The sequence below is a fragment of the Tetrao urogallus genome, assembly GCF_951394365.1.
Source record: "Tetrao urogallus genome assembly, chromosome: Z".
Taxonomy (NCBI): domain Eukaryota; kingdom Metazoa; phylum Chordata; class Aves; order Galliformes; family Phasianidae; genus Tetrao; species Tetrao urogallus.
Window position 1 is genome coordinate 15970984 of NC_136816.1, and position 19596 is coordinate 15990579.

General features: G+C 35.0%; 1 protein-coding gene across 1 annotated transcript in view; it reads left to right on the forward strand.

The window, feature by feature from the left end:
• The window catches only part of ADGRV1 (adhesion G protein-coupled receptor V1), a gene marked incomplete at both ends in the record, with an annotated part of 250885 nt that overhangs the window by 81883 nt on the left and 149406 nt on the right, over positions 1–19596 (forward strand). Inside the window, 17 exons of the mRNA XM_079548227.1 lie at positions 976–1122; positions 3982–4237; positions 5737–5945; positions 6714–6887; positions 7290–7472; positions 8118–8297; positions 9578–9742; positions 10357–10474; positions 11067–11190; positions 11543–11681; positions 11894–12079; positions 12404–12636; positions 13642–13790; positions 15002–15203; positions 15748–15967; positions 17090–17329; positions 19005–19154. Coding sequence (XP_079404353.1) covers positions 976–1122; positions 3982–4237; positions 5737–5945; positions 6714–6887; positions 7290–7472; positions 8118–8297; positions 9578–9742; positions 10357–10474; positions 11067–11190; positions 11543–11681; positions 11894–12079; positions 12404–12636; positions 13642–13790; positions 15002–15203; positions 15748–15967; positions 17090–17329; positions 19005–19154 — 3075 coding nt within the window. The remainder of the gene's footprint in view (positions 1–975; positions 1123–3981; positions 4238–5736; positions 5946–6713; positions 6888–7289; positions 7473–8117; positions 8298–9577; positions 9743–10356; positions 10475–11066; positions 11191–11542; positions 11682–11893; positions 12080–12403; positions 12637–13641; positions 13791–15001; positions 15204–15747; positions 15968–17089; positions 17330–19004; positions 19155–19596) is intronic.

Below are 19596 nucleotides of genomic sequence, written 5' to 3' on the forward strand. Positions count from 1 at the left end.
AGATGTTTCTTTTCTTTTGGAGCTCTTCTCCACAGTCTCTCAGTTTAGCAGGGGGTGTTTTATCCCCTTGCTTCTCAGGTGTTTTTTTCCTTCTTCTTTTCTCTCTGTTAGTGTGACACACCTGGCCAAACAGATAAGCCAGCAGGGAGCGGTGCCTTTGTTGCCATGCACAAGCTTTTCTGCTTTTTGCAGTGGTCAGCTCCTTTAAGCCGCACGCCTGAAAATGTTTCTTTGTCCCACTTCTGCTTATCTTCATGAGTAGAAGGGTTGTGGCATGGTGACGCCCACCACTCACCACCTTAGATAATTTACAGTTATCAGTTAGAGTCTCATCACCAAAAAGGAACACAAAGAGAGCTTTGAGCCAAGAAAGGAAAGAAACTGTGTTTCTCAGTCTTTTCCCCTGAAAAATCCATTAATTGGGTTATGTAATAAGGTGAGTCAGTCTACTAGAACAAAATGAATTATTTGGAGAAAATGTTAGGTGGAAGGGAGTATTTGGAGAGGTTGTTCTTAAAACAGCAAACACCTAGAGGACAACCAGACAGGGATAACTAAACACGTACTGAAGTTGTGAAAAAGCGAAGAGTTATCACCGAAATGAAGCTCTGCATCTGGACTTGTGTGAGGTGGACAAATAACACAAAAATAATTACATTAAATATAAATCTCTATATTTCCGCTTGTTTTGTTACCTCATACAGTTTGAACATAAAATACTATATTAAGAAAATAAATGTACTTGTCTTTTTTGCTTGACATTTTAAAGAAGTCTGACATGTCAAATTCTAATATCCGTGAAACTTACCTCGATAGGTCATATAAGTTTAATCAATTAATAAGTATTTGTTTACTTAATGATAGACAAGTTTATTGATACTTGATGTCATTGCCCTCTTTGAATACCGAGATGTCTAAGTAAACTTTTCTTTATAAGAAACTAACTTTGTGGTTTTGCTATTTTGTGTCTCCCAGAATTCTTTATTTAAGCAGGTTGAAGAAATGGAACAGGACAGTTTAATCACTTTGAATGTTGAACGTTTAGTAGGAACATATGGACGAGTTACAGTAGAATGGATAGCCAATGGGAGCATAAGTGATGTATTTCCAGCTTCAGGAATGGTATGTACGTCACTGATACTAAGGAAGCACTGACTGTATTACCTCAGAAAATTGGTGTGGACCAATAGTAAAGAAGTAGTATTTGCAGTAGTTGTAAGGCTGCCCTGTTCTGTTAATTTTGGCTTCCTGGTCCTTGCTTGTGATGTTAGCAGTTCTCGTTTTTGTCTGCGGCATAATAATACCACAACATGACTCTTCAGAACCAGAAATGGCAATTAGTCCAGGCAGTAGAAATGTTTATCTGTAGTATCCTGTTCCCATTTTCCATTCTTCCTGTTGTGAGATACAGCTACTCTGCCAAATTATTGCATAGGTAGGAATCTAGGAGTTTTTGTTCTTACTCCTGGTGATACCAATACACTTGAGAACTTCAGTGGCCTAGGAGAATATCAGAAGTCCCAGTTTAGCTTATTTCTAAAACTGTTCAGATTTCCAACCATATTAAAATTGGATGTTTTCTGCTGACTGGAGCTTTGTATGCTTTATAACCCATGGATGCATGATTCTTTAGGTCAAGTGCCTCCACCTAGGGGCCATTTATTAAAGACACAAAACCCTGAGATGTGTGAGTTTGTGGAGCTCGGATATAAGTCACAGCTGTGGGAAGAAGGGCCAAAAGATTTTAGAAAGAAGCTTTACTTCTAGAAATCATGGGTCTGAAGCACAGCATATGAAGTATGCTAAAAAGATTTTGAGAGAAATCAAGATGGGGAAACAAACAGTGCTAAAAAAATATAAAATCATACCAAAATTATTTAAATATTCCCTCAGCATTCTCGATTGGAATGAATAAAAAGAGGATGCTGCATGGCTTTCCTGCAGACTTTTGCAGATAGGAACAAACAAATGAAAGTATTAGTGTAACATAATTCACTGTAAAGTTCTGCTTAATCTACAATATAGGTGTAGCCTAATTGTTTCTGAATCCTATAAGGACTTAGGATACGTGTATACTTATATGTATATATGTCTTTGTTTCTGAGAAAGACCAGGTGAAGTGGTTGGCCTTTTGAATTTAAGAAGAAAAAGAAAAAAGCATTTGTCAGTCATTTTAAATAGAAGACAGAAGGGAAACGTTGATTAACAAAACTACTGACTTAGCATTCTTTCAATTAGTAATGACGCTGGTACATATTACACATTCATCATACTTTTGATATAGTTATAAATCCTGGGTTGACCTTGGCTGTCTGCCAGGACCCCCACTCTGTTGTTCTCTTACTCTGCCCTTCTCAACAAGATAGGCATAGAATAAAAGTCAGAAAAACTTGTTGACTGAGGTAAAGGCAGTATAATACGTAAAGTTTCTCTTTAATTTTTCACTTCTCTCTCTCAGTTGCTGTTGCAAAGCAGCGTTTCCTGCTCTTATATCTGCTCTCTCAGAGCACGCCCGGTGTAGCTTACGGCTCACCTCTGGTAGCAGTGGGTCCCTGTTGGAGGAGCTGGAGCTGCTCTGCTATGACATGGAGCATTGCTGGGCTCTGCTGACAGAGGCTTCCTGAGGGCCCCGCTGTCAGAAACTTGCTATGTAAGCTCAAAACACTCAGCCTCTTGCCTGTTTCTATGGGCCTTTGAGGTAATCAGTTGAAGAGACAGCCTTGATGCTGTGCGAGCACTGTTCCCCAGTAACTGAAAAAATTGATCTATTGGCACTTTCTAGCCACGAATGCAAAGTACAACACTTAATCAGCTTCTGTGAGGAAAGAGAGCTCCACCCCAGCTGGACCTGGCACATTATGAAAGGAAGAATGCTGAGTTATCAGCAGTTAACTGATTCTTCCTCTCCTTGTAATGTTAGAGAAAGCATCAAACTTAAGTGTATTAGGCAAGAAGCCTCAGTGGAGAAAGTTAATTTTGCATCATTTGAAAAGCATGTAATGAAGGACAAGTTGAATGTGAGCCAGCAACATGTGCTTCTGCAATAGTCTGCTTTAGGCAAAGCATTGCCAGGAGGTCAAAGGAGATAATCCTGTTCCTCTAGTCAGCACTGGTGAGAAACATGTATGTTGCTGAGTACAGCTCTGGGTCCTCTAGTGTGAGAGAATCAGAAAGCCTAAAGAAGATCCCTAAATGTCATTAAGAGATTGAAGCATCTTGGATATAGGAAGAAGCTCAAGGGGGACCTTATCATCATCTATAATACCTGGGAGAGGGATAAAGAAGACAGGGAAATACTTTTATGTTGTGTCTGCCATAGATACAATACAAAAAATGCCATTTGAGCACATGAAATTTGGCGTCAGTATTTGAATTTGATGACCCCTATGATTCCCTCAAGATATTCTGTAATTGTATGATTCTAAGAATCTTAAGGAAAGACACCATTATTGTATGGGTGGAGAAACACTGGCACAAGTTTCCAGGAGAATTTGTGAAGTCAGTCCTTGGACGTATTCAAAGCCAGGCTGAACATAGACTGAGCAACCTGCTCTAGTTGGACCTATTCTTAGCAGGGAAGTTTGGACTAGTTGATCTCCTTTCTAACCTCTGCCTTTCTGCAATTCTCTGCTAATAAGCATGTATGATCACTTTCAAATAACTGACCAGTTTTGCCTCGTCTTGAGGCGCAGCATCACTAATTAAGATAGTTGTAGTATGCTTGATTATACCAAACTCATTCTCATCCTTGTGGTTTAGTCTTTGGTTATTATGCTTCTAACTGAGAATTCATTTCTAAATTTGGGACATAGGTTTCACACTGCTTTGCCACAGTGCCTTTTTCTTAAAATGAGTTTTCGTATGCTTTCTTTTTGTTTCGTTTTTGCTATTGTTGATAGTTATGCCGAATAAAATATTTGGTATGGCAGCACTGAGAAGATGTTTGTCTTTTTTCTTTTCCCTCACTCTAAAACATTTTAGATTACATTTTCAGGAGGTCAGGCACTGTCCGTGATCACACTGACAATTCTTGCAGACAGTGCTGCAGAGCTTTCAGAGACTGTGGCTATCACTCTCACTCGTGTTACCACTGTGGGTGTTCAAGATACTACGAGAGGAGCTATTATTGATCCCAAAAAATCAAGAGCAATACTTACCATTTTACCTAGCGATTCCCCACATGGTGTGATTGGCTGGCATACAAACTCTCTCTTTGTTAAAGTCACAGAGCCTGAAGGTAGGTCTGTTTCTCTTGATTGTTGTAAAACATATATGTATATTTTTAAGGTAACTTTTTTAAGATAACATTGATTATGTGTTTTTCTTAAAGAGCAGTATTTTTATACACAAATTATGTAGTAGAAATATCTTTAAGAATATCTGACTATGCAATTTCACTGCATGTTGTGTGTCACATTGTGCATATCAACATTATCTAGTCATTTTGTAGAGGCTAACCTATCAAAACCTTGGCATCCTGTGTTGTATTTCACCAGCACTTAAGATCCTTCTGTTTATGTAAAAAGCAAATTCGCCTATTTGATTAGGTTTGTAATCTGATTAAAATAATTTACAGAAAAACTCCTTCCTCAGGAAATAAGTCAAAAAGAGACAGGGGAAGACAGAAGGAAGTAGAACAAGTGTGAATTACATTTCAAGAAAATTGAAGTTTTCTGCTTACGAACTCATTTGATTGGATGATATAAGACTTTAAAGGACTGAATGCATGGTTTGCCCGAGGAGAATTACAATGGTGCTTGAGCTCTTAGTCTCTCTACAGGCCCAGGAATGCAGGCAGCTGATTCCTCCAGCACTCTCTGCAAGCTGTTGGTGCTTTTCCAACAGCTGGCTGGGAGAATGGAAAGATAAGCTATTAATACTTCAAAAGCCCAATTGAAATTTTCCTGGCAATATAATATCCTGTCTGTAGAAAAAATTATTTTTTATGAGATGTACATTTTCCGCATTTTCCATCAGAATATTAGTGCAGCTAAAACCTTTTGCCTGTTTTATTTTAAGGCCAATTAGCATTGAAGGGATTTTTTTGCTTGCTAATAGAAAGTGATCTATTGTGAAATAGTAGCTAATTAGTACCGTAGGTAATTGATAGAAATAATTAGTTTGATGAAACTATTTTGAAGTATAAAGCCTGTTGATTTTTATCTCTTCAAGTTAACTTTTAGCTAGATGTTGTGTTTAGTTCACTGGAAAAAAATGTAAATCTACTTTCACTAAAAAGATATTCTACCCTTAGAAATGTAAGTACATCTAATTTTCTTCAGAATGTGTGTTACAGAGAGTTAAAATGGCTTTTTCTAAAATGTACAACCAGAGTGACTAGCTACAGTGAAGCTTTTTGCTATTAGAATTAATGGTGATCTCCTAGGCAGGTAAAGACCAGGCAAAAATAGTGAGATTGGAGTTTTGAAGGAAAAATGAGTAAGAATAGCAATACTGAAATAAAAGTTTGTATAGCAAGCATTTAAAACTGTAAATATTCAGTTTTTCTTTATTCTTCTAGATACTGTTTTAAAATACTTTCCTGGCTTACAAACTATTTTGTGTTTACATCATCTGTGTCTGTTCATTTGCATGAGCCAAGTATGGTTCTGTTCCTAAGTTGAGCTAAGTGGTCTCTAGTAAGGAGCTCCAGTATAAATAGGCAAGCTGGAAATCAAGCAGAGCAAGGGTATAAAACAATCACATTCTTCATTCTTTTTCCCCTCCTTTTTATAGGACAAATGAATTCAACTATTGTTACTTTGCAAATTGTTCGTGAGCAAGGATTTGTTGGAGAGATTGCAGTTCAGTTGAGTACCAAACCTAATTTGGACCTTCCTCTCTCCAACCAAGCAACAGAGAATGAGGATTATATAATAGAAAAGAAGACAATTATTATGATGGAGAATGCAACAGTAACTTCTGTCATGATCACTATTTTACCTGTAAGTAGCCTTAACAACTTCAGCCAATAATTTAATTTAAAGAAATGAACATTATTACTGTTTCTATTTTAAGAAAAGGACTTAGTATTCTAGAAGAGGTGAAGGTAGGATTCTTGCATCATTAGACAGCGGCAAATTACTAGGAATTGCAGTCATCTATTTCAAAAGAATTGGTATACTGGTAACTGGGAAGGAACTAAGTAGTTTGCTTTGTCCTACTGCCCAAGTTAATATTATTAAAAAGGAGAAAAATATAAATGTCTTAGGTGCCTGTTGTTTTGTGGAGAATTTATTTTAACTTACATGCTTATTAACAGATTTGGTCTGTAGTTTGAAAAATATTAAATTTTCACTAAAAGTAGAGGAATTATTTGAATACATTCAGCATGGAGATATTGTTTTATATGTACTGGTTCATGTTATGAAATCTGACTAACTTGTTTTATAGGTAGGAGAAAGAAGTATCAGCTAGCAATTCCTGCTATTGTCTCAGCAGGTTTGGAATCTGGCTATCAACTTCAGCTTCTAAAATTTAGCAAAGATATTCTCTTCTACCTTTCACATGATGTGAAGTAAGGAATTGGTTATATGATTCCAAATTCTCAGACAGTATCCCAGAAGTAGTCATCTTTATGCATGTACTCTAATTTTATCAAACTTAGAAAGCTTGTAAAGGTATAAAGTTATAAAATTTATAGTTATAATTTAATCATAGTACTTTGTAGTGGGAAAAAAAAAAAAAAGTGACACTTAAAAATATTTTTGCAGGACAATGTTCCAGAATTACAGGAAGGATTTATAATCAATATTACTGATGTGAAGCTGATCGATTCTCTCACTAGAGGTCAGCCAAGTGTGAAGAGGATTGGTTTAGAAATAGCTGAAATAACAATTGAAGAAAATGATGATGCAAGAGGAGTATTTAGTTTTAGTGTTACAAAGGTAAGTGAATTTGAATGAAAAATATTTAAAGTCACATTCCAGCAGGAGAGTCTGTGATTTCAGACCACTTTTGATATTATTCTAAGAGGGTTTGTGACAGTAAATTGTTCTGGATGGATAGGTCAGATGTCAGACAAGCAGTTCAGTCTTGGAATTTTCTTCATAATTAAAGTAGGAAACTTATTAGGAAGCTGGAAGTGCTAAAATGAGAGTCTCATAATTTTCTGAGAGAAACTCCAGGATGTCATCTAGTTGGTACTTCTGCTATGCAAGATCAGTGCTAAACTCAGACCAGATTACACGTGATTGTGATTTCTATATTTATTCTTATCCAAAAGTCAGTCAATAAATAGCAGTTGTGATACTCACTAGTTTTTTTTGTTGTTATTGTTGAATTTTCAGGATAAAACTGGAACTGTTGTTGGTTATGAGGTACCACCACCACATAATACACTGAAACTTCCAGTTGTTCGACAGGCTGGGAGATTTGGGTCAGCAGTTCTGTATTGGGAAGCCATTCTTTTAACTGCTGGTTTTGAAGATTTTACACCATCATCTGGAAACCTTACATTTGCAGATGGGCAGGTGGGCACTTGCTTAAAGTGCATCTCTGGTTTTTAATTTAAGAGCATCTCACATTTTCTACCAATGGAATTTTCATCCATTCATTAAAATAATTTTATTCATGGCCTCAGGATATGAATGATTCTCCTGACTTCAGTGCTTTAACATGGAAAAGCACAATGTATTTGTATTTGTAATGTATTTGGTTAAAATATTGACCAGATAGGAATACATGTCTTTGGTACCTTTAAGTGAAGCCATAATTTTTTATGATAAAGGCCGTTAGCCTAAATCTGCAATATAACTGTTTTCTCTGCAAACTTTCAGAATGCTCCTGTATGTTTCTTTAGTTTTAAATTTAATACTGTCTCTGAAAATACTTTGTGTATATAAAAGATTTTTATGTCAAGAGAATTGATGTTTGGCAATAAGAAAGTATATTTTTTGAGCAGAATTGAGGCTGAATGGCAATGATGTCTATCTGTATATTAAAATATATAGGCATAATGAGAAATGAGCACAATCAACAATGTCTGCTTATCTGTAATTATACAAAATTTGTTTATTTTACATTTAATATTTTTCAAAAAATTCATATAGAGTATTAGAAATGAAGTTTAGTTTGTTTTGCTTTGTTGTTTTTTTTTTTTTCTATTTTTCTTTCAGGCTACAGGAGAAATAGAAATTACCATCATAGATGACAGTGAAATTGAATTGCTTGAGATCTTCAAAATTGCTTTAGTGAGGGTAACGGGTGGTGCAAGACTTGGAGATGAAATACTAGTAACTGTTACTATTCCACCCAATGATTCCCCTGTTGGAGTATTTGGTTTTGAAGAAAAAAGCGTGAGTTTGATTTGATTTGGACTGTACTATTTTCTGCAAAGGCAGGATTATGGATTTGTGTCACTAGCACATAGCTGATTTTGATAACCCTTCATTGCACTGTGATACAGTTCTTTCACTGAAAATGAGTTGCATGACGAGAAGCGTGACCAGCAGCAGATCAAGGGAGGTGATTCTGCCCCTCTATTCTGCTCTCATGACACCCCACCTGGAGTACTGCATCCAGTTCGGGGACCTGCAACACAAGAAGGATATGGAGTAGGTCCAGAGGAGGACCATGAAAATGATCAGATCTCCCCTGTGAGAACAGCTGAGAGATGTGGAGCTCTTAAGCCTAGAGAAGAGAAGGCTCTTGGGGGACTTTATAGTGACCTTCAAGTACCTGAAGGGGGCTTACAGGAAAGCTGGGAAGTGACTTCTTATCAGCACATATAGAGACGCGGCAAGGAGAAATGATTATAAACTAGGGTAGATTTAGGCTAGATATTAGGAAGAAATTCTTTACCGTGAGGGTGGTGAGACATGGAACAGGTTGCCCGATGAGGTTGTAAATGCCCCCTCCTTAGAGGCATTCAAGGCCAGGCTGGATGGGGCTTTGAGTCAATCTGGTCTAGTGGGAGGTGTCTCTGCCTATAGCAGAGGGGCTGGAACTAGATCTTGAAGGTGATTTTGAAGGTCCCTTTCAACCCAAACCATTCTGTGATTCTATGAAAGGCGTTTTAGTGCTTGTCTTTATAAACTATGTTTGATGATTATGGCAATGACAGCACTGCAGCATAGACTTGGACTTCTGTATCAGTGCATTTTGATTCTGTGTACTAATAATCCAGGATGTCCAAGGAAGGATTTTTAGTGTTTTGCTGAATGTTAAAATGGATTTTTAGTAATATTCATTACTGAAACTAAAGTTTGGAAAGAAATTACAAAACATTTCTCATCTTACTGATTGACAGTGAATGATTCTTCTGCTGTCCATTTTACTGGTGACTGCTTGTGACTCACTGTCTGTGATTGTTTTGATTTACAGACCCTATGAAAGTAGCTTGAGTGACTCATATTTGCTAGCAGAATTCAGCACATTTCTTTGCCTGTTACCTTCTTGCTGATTTTCATTCTTTTCCTTTGTTTGTTGTTAATAATGCTTTTTTTATATTTTCCTTCCTTCCTTCCTTCCTTCCTTCCTGTCTGTCTGTCTGTCTGTCTGTCTGTCTGTATTTCCAAGTCAGTATGAGTACAACTGATAAAAACTTTTCTTCCTCCTTCTCTTTTTTTTTCTTCAGGTAACAGTGAAAGAACCTCAGACACCTGATGACTCTGCAGCGATTGCACTGCTCACTGTAAGTCGAAGTCCTGGCGGACAGGGAGCAATTACAGTCATATGGATTCTTGAGGAGGCTGCTGAACATGACTTGACCCCTCTGAATGGTACCCTTCACTTTAATGAGGTATTTCTGATACAACAATAAATGATTTACTATTTTTAAATCTACGGACTTCTTCTTCATGGATTTGTTAGCATGGTTCTTGTTTGATGTTTATTAAGCTGGAGATTACACTACCAAAAGGCTAGTTTGAACCAATGAGGAAAACTGTTAATGCTCCTTTTAAAGCAATATAATGTTATCAACAGGGAAACAGGCTTCTCAAATATGAGTTGTTTTTACTGTTAAGAAAGAGGAACAGCAATATACTGCATGTGAGTAATGATTACAGAACAATTCTGTTCCATTATCATACAATCAAAAAATAAATTTGAAGAAATGAGAAGCATGAACAATGTTCAGCCGCTGCAGAGTATTGCAAAATATCCAGAATATTTCTTGGATAGAACATAATGTTTATATTTTTACTGTTGATTAACCTGTGAGTAAACATTTTAGGTAAACCAGAAATTTATGTTTTGAAAAAGGTTCAAATATACCAAGCATATGCATACTTAATATGGGTTGTTGATGACAAGTAGTTTTCTGCATAGTATAATACTGTATTTTTTTTTTAGTTTCACTTCATATATACATAAATATATATATATATATCTTCTGGTCTTTACATGATCCAGACTGAATCCCAGAAGTTTATTGTTATACGTGCTGTAGAAGATGGTATCCTGGAAGGGAATGAAACATTTACCATTCAGCTAGTCTCTTCTGGTGATGCAGAGATATCCCATGTAAATGGTAAATAATTATTTAACTACATTCTAATTTTTAGACAGTTCATATGAGAATTCTACTAAGCCTGCTCATATTAGACTATGGTGCTTATGTATATTGAATTTTGCAGTGTTCTTTGATATGGTTTCTTTGATTGTTTTGGAATGTCATTCTTTTTTCATAAGTTGTTTACTCTAGAAATGAGTAAGAATTTTAGGTCATATTTGTTTCATTCTAAATTGTTGATATAAACTGCTGTGTTCAGCATGAAAAAGCAAACAAATACAGAAACACAAAACAGTTAACACTGTGCAAAAAGAATTCTTTATTGAAAAGCAACAATCAAGCTCAGCTTCAGAACCTGTAGGAACCACCGATTAGTTTTGTTTGTAAGGGACCATGCAGGGTGTTTATTTAGTGGAAAACCATGCTAAAGGACAGTTCCCAGTTAAACCAGTTTGCTGAGGGCATTATTTTATCAAATTCTGAAGATTAAACAATGGGGCTTCTACAGCTTTTTCTAGATAGCCAATGCTTAAAATTCATAAAATCTTCATAAGTTAACTTTCAGTTATACATTTCAAAAAAATATTTAATGTTAGAAGCTTTGTTCTAGGTCTGGCCACCATCATTATTTTGGGTGATGAAGGAGCTTCTGGGGTGGTAGGAATAGATCATTCATTCAAGCATGTTCTGATTGGAGAACCTTCTGGCAGTTATAATGGGACTGCTCTTATTAGGTAAGTGCATCTCATTTTTCCAAATAAAGGAGAATCTCAGAAGCAATGAAGATCCATATTTTTCAAGCATTTCTTGATTGCTGTATATTATTATCTCTTCTAAAATGTGAACTATTTTTAAATTTAGAAGTGTATTTTTAAAGAAGGTCAGAATATACGGCACAGGAGCCAAAAATTGCAAACATGTGCTCTCCTTGATGAAATAACTCAATCTTCTTCAATAGTGCTAATAGCATTTCTGTTGTGCTCAACAGTATGATATACTGTTGTTCTCTGGATTGGATGTTTTTTTTCTATGGATTGGATATTAACTGTTAAAGTAGAAAAATAAAATCTGTGTTCTTAACTGCAGCCTGACACGTGGCCCAGGGATTTTTGGTGAGGTCTTGATATACTGGAATATAACACCTCCTCATCATACAGAATTTACTGAGATATCGGGAACCTTGACGATGAGAGACAGACAGTCTGCTGCAGTTGTTCTAATACAGGTGTGAGACTGAATTTACATCAATAGCTATTTTGAGTCGTTTCTTTTATTTAGATATTATCTTGGTTAGAAACTAATTATACCTGTCTCTCAGGAAATAGTATTTAGTTTTATTAGTATTTAGAAAGTATTTATTATTAGTAGTATTTATTATTAGTAGTATTTATTATTAGTATTCAGAAAGTTTTAGCTTTCACTGTTCATCCTCCCTAGGCTCTAGATGATGACCATCCTGAGGAGAAGCGTTATTATCAGTTTCAACTAACTGGAATCAGTGATGGAGCACTAATAAATGAATCTAGCAACACAGCAAATATTACCATGGCTGCCAGTGATCTTCCATATGGAGTGTTTACATTTTCAAGAGAATTATTCCAAACAACAGAAGAAGAAAGATGGGTATTAGATTAAATTTCATTCCTATGTACATTGTTTAAAGACTTCAGTATTTTTGCTATCTTTGTGCTTAACTTCAGAAGAAAAATAAATTAAAGATTTCCTGCGTTTCTTATAGCACAAGCTCTATCATGGCTTTTGGACTTCTTTGACACTCTGAGAAAGAGTGCCGTTTGCTAGGCTGCATATAGATTGTATTTATTAAAAACAGATGTTATCTCTAAACCTGTTGAAAAGATGCCTTTAGAACAGTTTTGAAAGCAACTGTAATAGAAGAACAGAGTTTCTAATATATTTATTTATTTAATAAGTGCTTTTTCCCCTTAGGTTAACATCACTATTGTGCGCTCTGGAGGATGCTATGGCAAAGTGCATCTTTGGTTTCAGATAATAAATGGAACTGCAGAGGAGGGAATTGATTTCACTCCCACAGTAACGGAGTTATTATTTGAACCAGATGAGGAGAGTAAAATGATTTTGATTGAAATTCATGACGATGACATTCCTGAAGGTCCTGAAGACTTTTCAGTGATGATTACCAAAGTGGAACTCCAAGGAAGGTAAAGAGAATATCTTGTTGCAAATAAGCTTGTTGATAACAAGCTGAAAAACATATCTCACTTAACTGCATAAAGTCAGCCATGAAATCTAGCCTGTTCTGATGTAAAACTTCATAAGACAGCTATAACAGTGATCATGATAGAAATGAGGAAATCAGTTTTCTTAATATTAGCATGAACATTATTCTGATTAAGAGCCCAAACATTGCATTCATTTCTTGAATGTTTAAGAAACAGGTGTTGGCAAGGTTGTTATACATTCTGTGACAAGTAAAATATTATTATTTGAGACATGCCTATTATGTTATAAATACTGTATGTGGTTTAGTAGTGTTCCAAAAGGAACAGCAAAGCAGTGAATGCAGCTCTGCATTTCAAGCAGGTGTAACACTACATTATGTAGAATAAAAACACAAATGTGGAGTATGTGAACTTGTCACTGTATGGAATTACTTTAATGTGGAACTATGTTTTTTACAATTCCAATTCGTTTTCTTTTCATTTATATCTCTTGTGAGAAGTTATATTAAAAGTTTGTATTTACAGTGACTGTGTTAGGAAAGATCATCAAAGTTGTGGATTCCAGCTGAGATACAAACACAGGTCGTTATGATAGCTGTGTAATATATTAGCAATGGGAATGACCTGTACAGACAATTACTAGTTAAGATTTTCCTGATTGAAGTTTTCAAGGCTTCTTTTTTGAAGCATGTTTTCATGTATAGTGCATGGGTTTCACTGCTAACAGATGGTTAATCTGCTTAGAGTATAACCTCATTAATATTTTCTAGAGTTTCATAGGAAAGAAAAAATGAAAGATAAACATCGCTGGAAGTAAACTATTATTTTTTCCATATAACGTTTTAAGAAAATGTGGCAAGGAAGTCTTTGGTATTTACTCTCAGAAAATAGAAGTGTTTGTAGTAATCATTAAAATGACATTAATCTTAATACTTTCACAACTTTTTAATTTTTTTTTTTTTTTTTTTTGTGTGTTCTTGAAAGTGGATTTGATTTTACCATCAAAGAAAATGGTCTACAGTTGGATCAACCTCCTATAATAGGAAATATATCCACAGTGCGAGTAACTATAGCAAAAAGTGACAATGCAGAAGGCATCATAGAATTTGATCCACAGTACATCTTTCTACAAGGTTAGTTTGCTCTAAGTTTTCAGTGTGAGTTAGAAGATAAGTCTTGACTTGGACGTAAATTTTTGAGTTAACTTCCAACATCTGCTCTGAGTTTTGGTACAAAGTGTGTAAGCAGCTGTAAATAAGTTCTTGAGCGATTTTTCTTCATACTTTCTGTCGCTGTATCATGATTGTTCAGGTTGTATTACTTAAGTACTTGGGGCAATAAACTTGAGAGTGAGGGAACGAGAGAAATGGCCTACTATGTGTTTCAGTGTCTTTCATTGTAAGAACAGGTCTCCTTTACCCAGAATATTCTGTTTGCAGTTTGAGACACTCAGCAGTAACACTGAAACTACTTCGGTTTTTTAAGTGGAAATTACCGTAAGAAAATGTAACAGTTGTTTCACTCAGCTATTTCTTATGCGTGTATTGTCATTAAAAAATAGTAACTAAGCTGGCTTAATATATATGCAGTTGAATAACAGTTGAAACCTGTTTATTGCTCCCTTGAAGAAAGTAAAAATATGAAATTTCATATCAGCTAAAATAATTGACTATAAAAGTCATTAATAAAATGACTTCCTTGTCATTATTCTTCTAAATTCTCAACATACCTAGCTCCATTTCAGTTTGCTCTTGAGTATTTCTTTTGAATTTAAGCTGTTCCTAAGATGATAGCCTCTCTTCCTAAGATGATAGCCTGTCTGCTTAAGTGTTTAAAACCTATCTGAAATTTTCTTCATTTATCACATTGACTTTCCCTAATCCTGAAGATTTGTTTTTACATTTGCTGAAGATAAAATGAGCATAATATAATATGATAAAGTGTCTTAATGTGTAAAATTTTCTTTTAAAGGAACAATAACCAGTCATTCATACAAATGATGTTATAGCAGCGTAAGATTTTTTTCCTATTATTTATTTGGTAGAAGATGCTTACATTAGCTTTTGTCACTGACTAAAAATCTAAATGGAAAAATAGCAGGCAAAGTTTTTAGAACATAAACTTCCATCTTGATTGAAGAAGAAAGTATTACTGTGCTACAAGAAACAACTTCTTGCTTGCATTAAAATTATGTTAGAAGTGGAGTATTCAGTTTTCAAAAGTAATGCTTGTGGAAGCTTCTTTTGTACAGAAAGAAATGGACTTAAATACTTAATTATTTACATTTTAAAAAAAAATCTGACGTAAAATATCTATGGTAATTTTTTCATAATCATTCTTGTAGTAGAGGAAGATGCTGGAGTAATTATGATTCCTGTTGTGAGGAAGCGTGGAACTTACGGCTATGTAACAGCTGATTTTCTTTCTCGAAGTATTTCTGCACTTCCCAATGGTATTGACTATGTAATCCATAACAACTCAGTCACGTTTTATCATGGCCAGAACCAGACTTTTATCTACATCTCTATTATTGATGATGACGAAAGGTAATCTATTTTTCTGATGATTTATCATTAAATTACTATTCAGTAATCTTTCTTTCTTTTTTTTTTTTTTTTTTTTTTTTTTTTTAGTGTAAGCAGTGTACCTATATGTAGAATTTGAATAAAAAAGGAAATTGTTGTAGTGATGAAAAATGCATCTAAATTTAAAACGGAAAGGAGAAACTATTATTGCAGTTTCATAGACATGTGAAATGTAAACAATTTGTTAGATTAGATTGTCGAAATTATTAGGTATTTATTAGATATTTAACATAAATGGGAAGTAGGACGTTCTTTTTATTTCACTTATCACCATTTGTTGTAAAAAGGAGGAATCTTCTGTTGTAAGTCTACTGAGCTGACTTCTACATATATTCAGAGAGCTCCATGATTGAATTAGTTGAATCGAGTATATTTTGAATTATAATTATCTGTGTGTGTGTGTGTGTGTGTGTGTGTGTGTGTGTGTGTGTGGTGATGGTGGTGGGGATTTCTCATAATCTTTCTCCCTCTCTCTTTTTTTTTCATTTCTTTTTCTTTCTTCCAGTGAATTTGAAGAGCAATTTGAAATCCAGCTGACAGGAGCTACTGGTGGAGCAGTCCTTGGACTCCATTTAGTGAGCCAGATCACCATTGCTAAAAGTGACTCGCCCCTGGGCATTGTCCGATTTCTTAACGAAAGTCGAATTACACTTCCCAATCCTGATATACCCATGACACTGTCTCTGGTGCTGGAAAGAACTGGAAGATTGTTAGGAGACACACAGGTAGGCTCTGGCTGTCGAAGATGTTGGTTGCTTTCCAGTTGCTAGATCAAAAAACTCCTGCATTTTCCTACAAAAGCTTCTTTCTGACTGACTTCTGATGGGATGATTACAGCTTTTTTATATGCCTTTGTTGTGTATAGTTGCAGTATAGCAAAAAATGTAGTTAAACCTTTCTATTTCTCCTTCTTTTTTTCAACTTTTGTTATGGTCTAATGTTTTAAGCTAGCTCCTAATCCTGTCAGAACCATGACTCGTATCATGCACTACAGGTTTCGTTTAATTTAGTTGAATTAATTCCTCAAGCTGGTCAATTTTTTTAATCAATAAAATGTTCATTGTGAATTTTCTAGGTTTCCAGACCAATGATAAAGAAAGATATAAGTAAGAACCAAGGCAAGCCTTTCATAGTCTTGACAAATAGTGGAAAATCTTTTTCCCATGTCAAAATTGTTTTAGTTGTCTTTGACTTTTTTTTTTTTCCCTCTAGAAGTCATTTGAGAAAGCAGAAAAAAATTAAAGCAATCAAAATAAAATCAATGTTTAAAGTGCAGAATATGGCCTCCTCAGAAGCAAATGTAATTATAGCAAATCTTGAAAATATTCTAGTTTTTAATCAGGCTGCAGAAGTACAAAAAATCATTTGAGGAATTTAAAACTTTTATTGCAGAATATTAAATAAGTGTTTGTCATTTTAGGTCAAATATTACATACAGAGTGAGTACTGATTTACTGGGGGAGCTTCACAGAAAAAAATGTGGACAAGCGCAGAATTAAAAACTGGCCTGTGTTTTTCCCATTAGGTGCTCTAAGGAAATTTATTTCATTTCTAACTGTTGATTTATGTTATAAATACATATCAATTTTAATAAATTGGCATTGTGGTTAACTCTCACAATTTCCTTTTGTAATTTGATATGCTTATTTTTCCAAAGGATTATTCAATTTTCTACATGCAATTCATTGTGAATATTTTGTGGTTCATTATAATCAACAAAGATTTAAACATCATTACTTACCAGATTAAGGAACTTTATTTCACTTATTGCGATCTGTCATTTCTCGATCTTGGAGGCCTACTGTAACATAGCATCACTCTTATTCTGAAACTGATATCTTCCACAGATTAACTGGGACATTTTAGGGCCCAATTCAGAAGAGATTTTATCTCCTTTGAATAGTGACATTGGTGACCCTGTGAATGGATCATTTTATTTTGGAGACGGAGAAGGAGGTCCGAGAACTATTCATCTACAAATCTATCCTCATGAAGAAATTGAAGTTCAGGAGATATTTGTTATTAGACTGAGCCTTGTGAAAGGTGAAACAGAAATAGATCCAAAGGCAAACAACATTACACTAATAGTAAGTCATTATTGCTTTTCTGTTTTCTGAGATCTCTGTTGATACTGGAATTCATCCTGTGAAATTTTTCAAAATTAATCATACTGATAGTTTGTCTATCAGCCACAGTTTGGCTTTCTTGTCTCTTCTACTCACATGTATTGGTATGACTTGAGCTCTTAAGAAAATGTTGCAAATAATCTATTGGTAAAAATCAGTATACAAGCCCTGACTCGGCTGCCTTCCTTGCAGAAGTTTGTGGTTCTCTTTGGTGGGAGCATGAATGCTAATTAATTCCTATTTTAATTCCTAACTGTTAATTATAGATAATTATTTTTTAATATTAATTATTAAATTAATTTCTAACTTTAATTAATTAGTTAATTAATTCCTAACTGTTCACCATTTTGAACTCTACTTCTCCTCCCACTAGCACATATTAAAGAAATTAAAAAAATCACAGTGAAAGACAGATAGTCCGAGAAGTAAGGCAGGAAAGCTGTTAAGGACAAATATTTCCTTTAGGGATACTGAAGTTAAGGATTTCTATATGAGACTTTCATAAGGGGGGGGGGGGGGGGGGGGGGGAAGGGGGGGGGAATTGTTGGCTGTATTGATTTTTCTGGCCAGTGTTGTAATGTATTGATGGACTTAACTCCTTTTTCTACAGGTTATCTGAAGGTTGTCCTTCAGAGACTTAGGTTTATTCCTTGAAATGAAATGCATGCCAATGCATACCGTATTTCACCTTGCATACAAATAAATAGATTTCTCCGTAGGCACCAGTGTTTGTGCAGAGCTAATCCAAGGCAGAAGTCTTTGATTCTTTGTATAGCGATTATGTCTGGTGAAACTACATGAGTGTATAAGAATATAAAAATAATCAAAATATTTACTAATTGGATTTCTAGTTCTTTGTGTACTATTACCTTGTTTCTCTCCAAGTGTTCAGAAGATAAATAAAGCAGCTTTAGAGGATAGTTTGGATTCATGGTAAAAACATTGGAATAAATTTGCAGCAATGAATTATTATAAATACAATTGTCTATTTGTGTCTTTTGACCCATCAAACAGGTCTGGACAGTTTGGAGTTCACTGAAAACTGAAAAGAGGACACTGTTGCTTTCTCTATTGTGTCTTAATCTTATCTCCATGGGATACTCTTTCCTAGTTCTTTCAAAATTAATTTATTCTCTCAAATATGTTTTAACCATTTACAATATACAAGCTGTTATTGTTAAGTGAGGCTTGAGTAAACAGAATTGTCATTGCCGTTTGTTTTCATAGGAAGTTTCAATTAATGAAAGATAAAGATGCTTGTGTATTTACTGAGTACATCAAATTTTGATTCGTATTTAATTTAGAGCTTGCTCAGACTTCTTCAGGTATGACTGTAGGATCTCGCAAATCAGCAAGTTATCCACAGATCTCTTACAACTCTCTTACAATCTTGTATGTGTGCGGGAAAGAATGTGGTCTTGATATCACTCCCTTCTGATACCCTGATGCTCCTGTATTCTGTTTCTTAAATTCTTCTTACAGACTCTGTTAACTTCTACTGAACTCTTGAATATTCAGATGAGATAAGTCAATAGGAAGAGTTAGTGAATATATGCCCTTTTAAATTTAATGATTTTAGCAAGAATATAGCTCATTCTGCATTTCTAGTTTTGTTGTTGTTGTTTGCTGTTTACAGATACAGAAGTTTGGTGATCCCAATGGAATTGTACAGTTTGCTTCTGAATCATTATTTGAGCAAAACTATACAGAGCCCTCAGCACTGGAAGGACCACGAAGTATTACACTGTTTCTCAGACGAGTTCAAGGCACTTTGGGAAACATAACGGTATTCTCATTCTTATTTCTTTTTCTAATAAGAGTGCACTCTGAAATGATCTGCATAATAATCTGAAATGTGAACATATAAAGAACAGAGGCAATATATATATTTATATATATATTTCTGTTTCTTTCAATTGTTTGTTGCTCCAATGCATTTTTGTAATGTTGCCTTTCAGACTGAATTTAGCAAGGGGTTCAGCTTAATTGTCTGTGGTTTGAAAAGTCATATTCAGTCTCCTCGCTTATAGAGAGAAAAGAAATACAGCATTGTAGTTGTCTCTTTTCTTTCTGGTGCCATCTTCATTTGGTTTTGTTGGGAGAGGAGAGTATATTTTTATAGTGAACTTTCTTTGAGAACATCAAAATTTACCTTTTTTCCAGCTGTATTTAGAAGGTAAGTGCCAACTATTTTGGTCCACCACTCTCGGTGCTATTTGGCTGAAGTA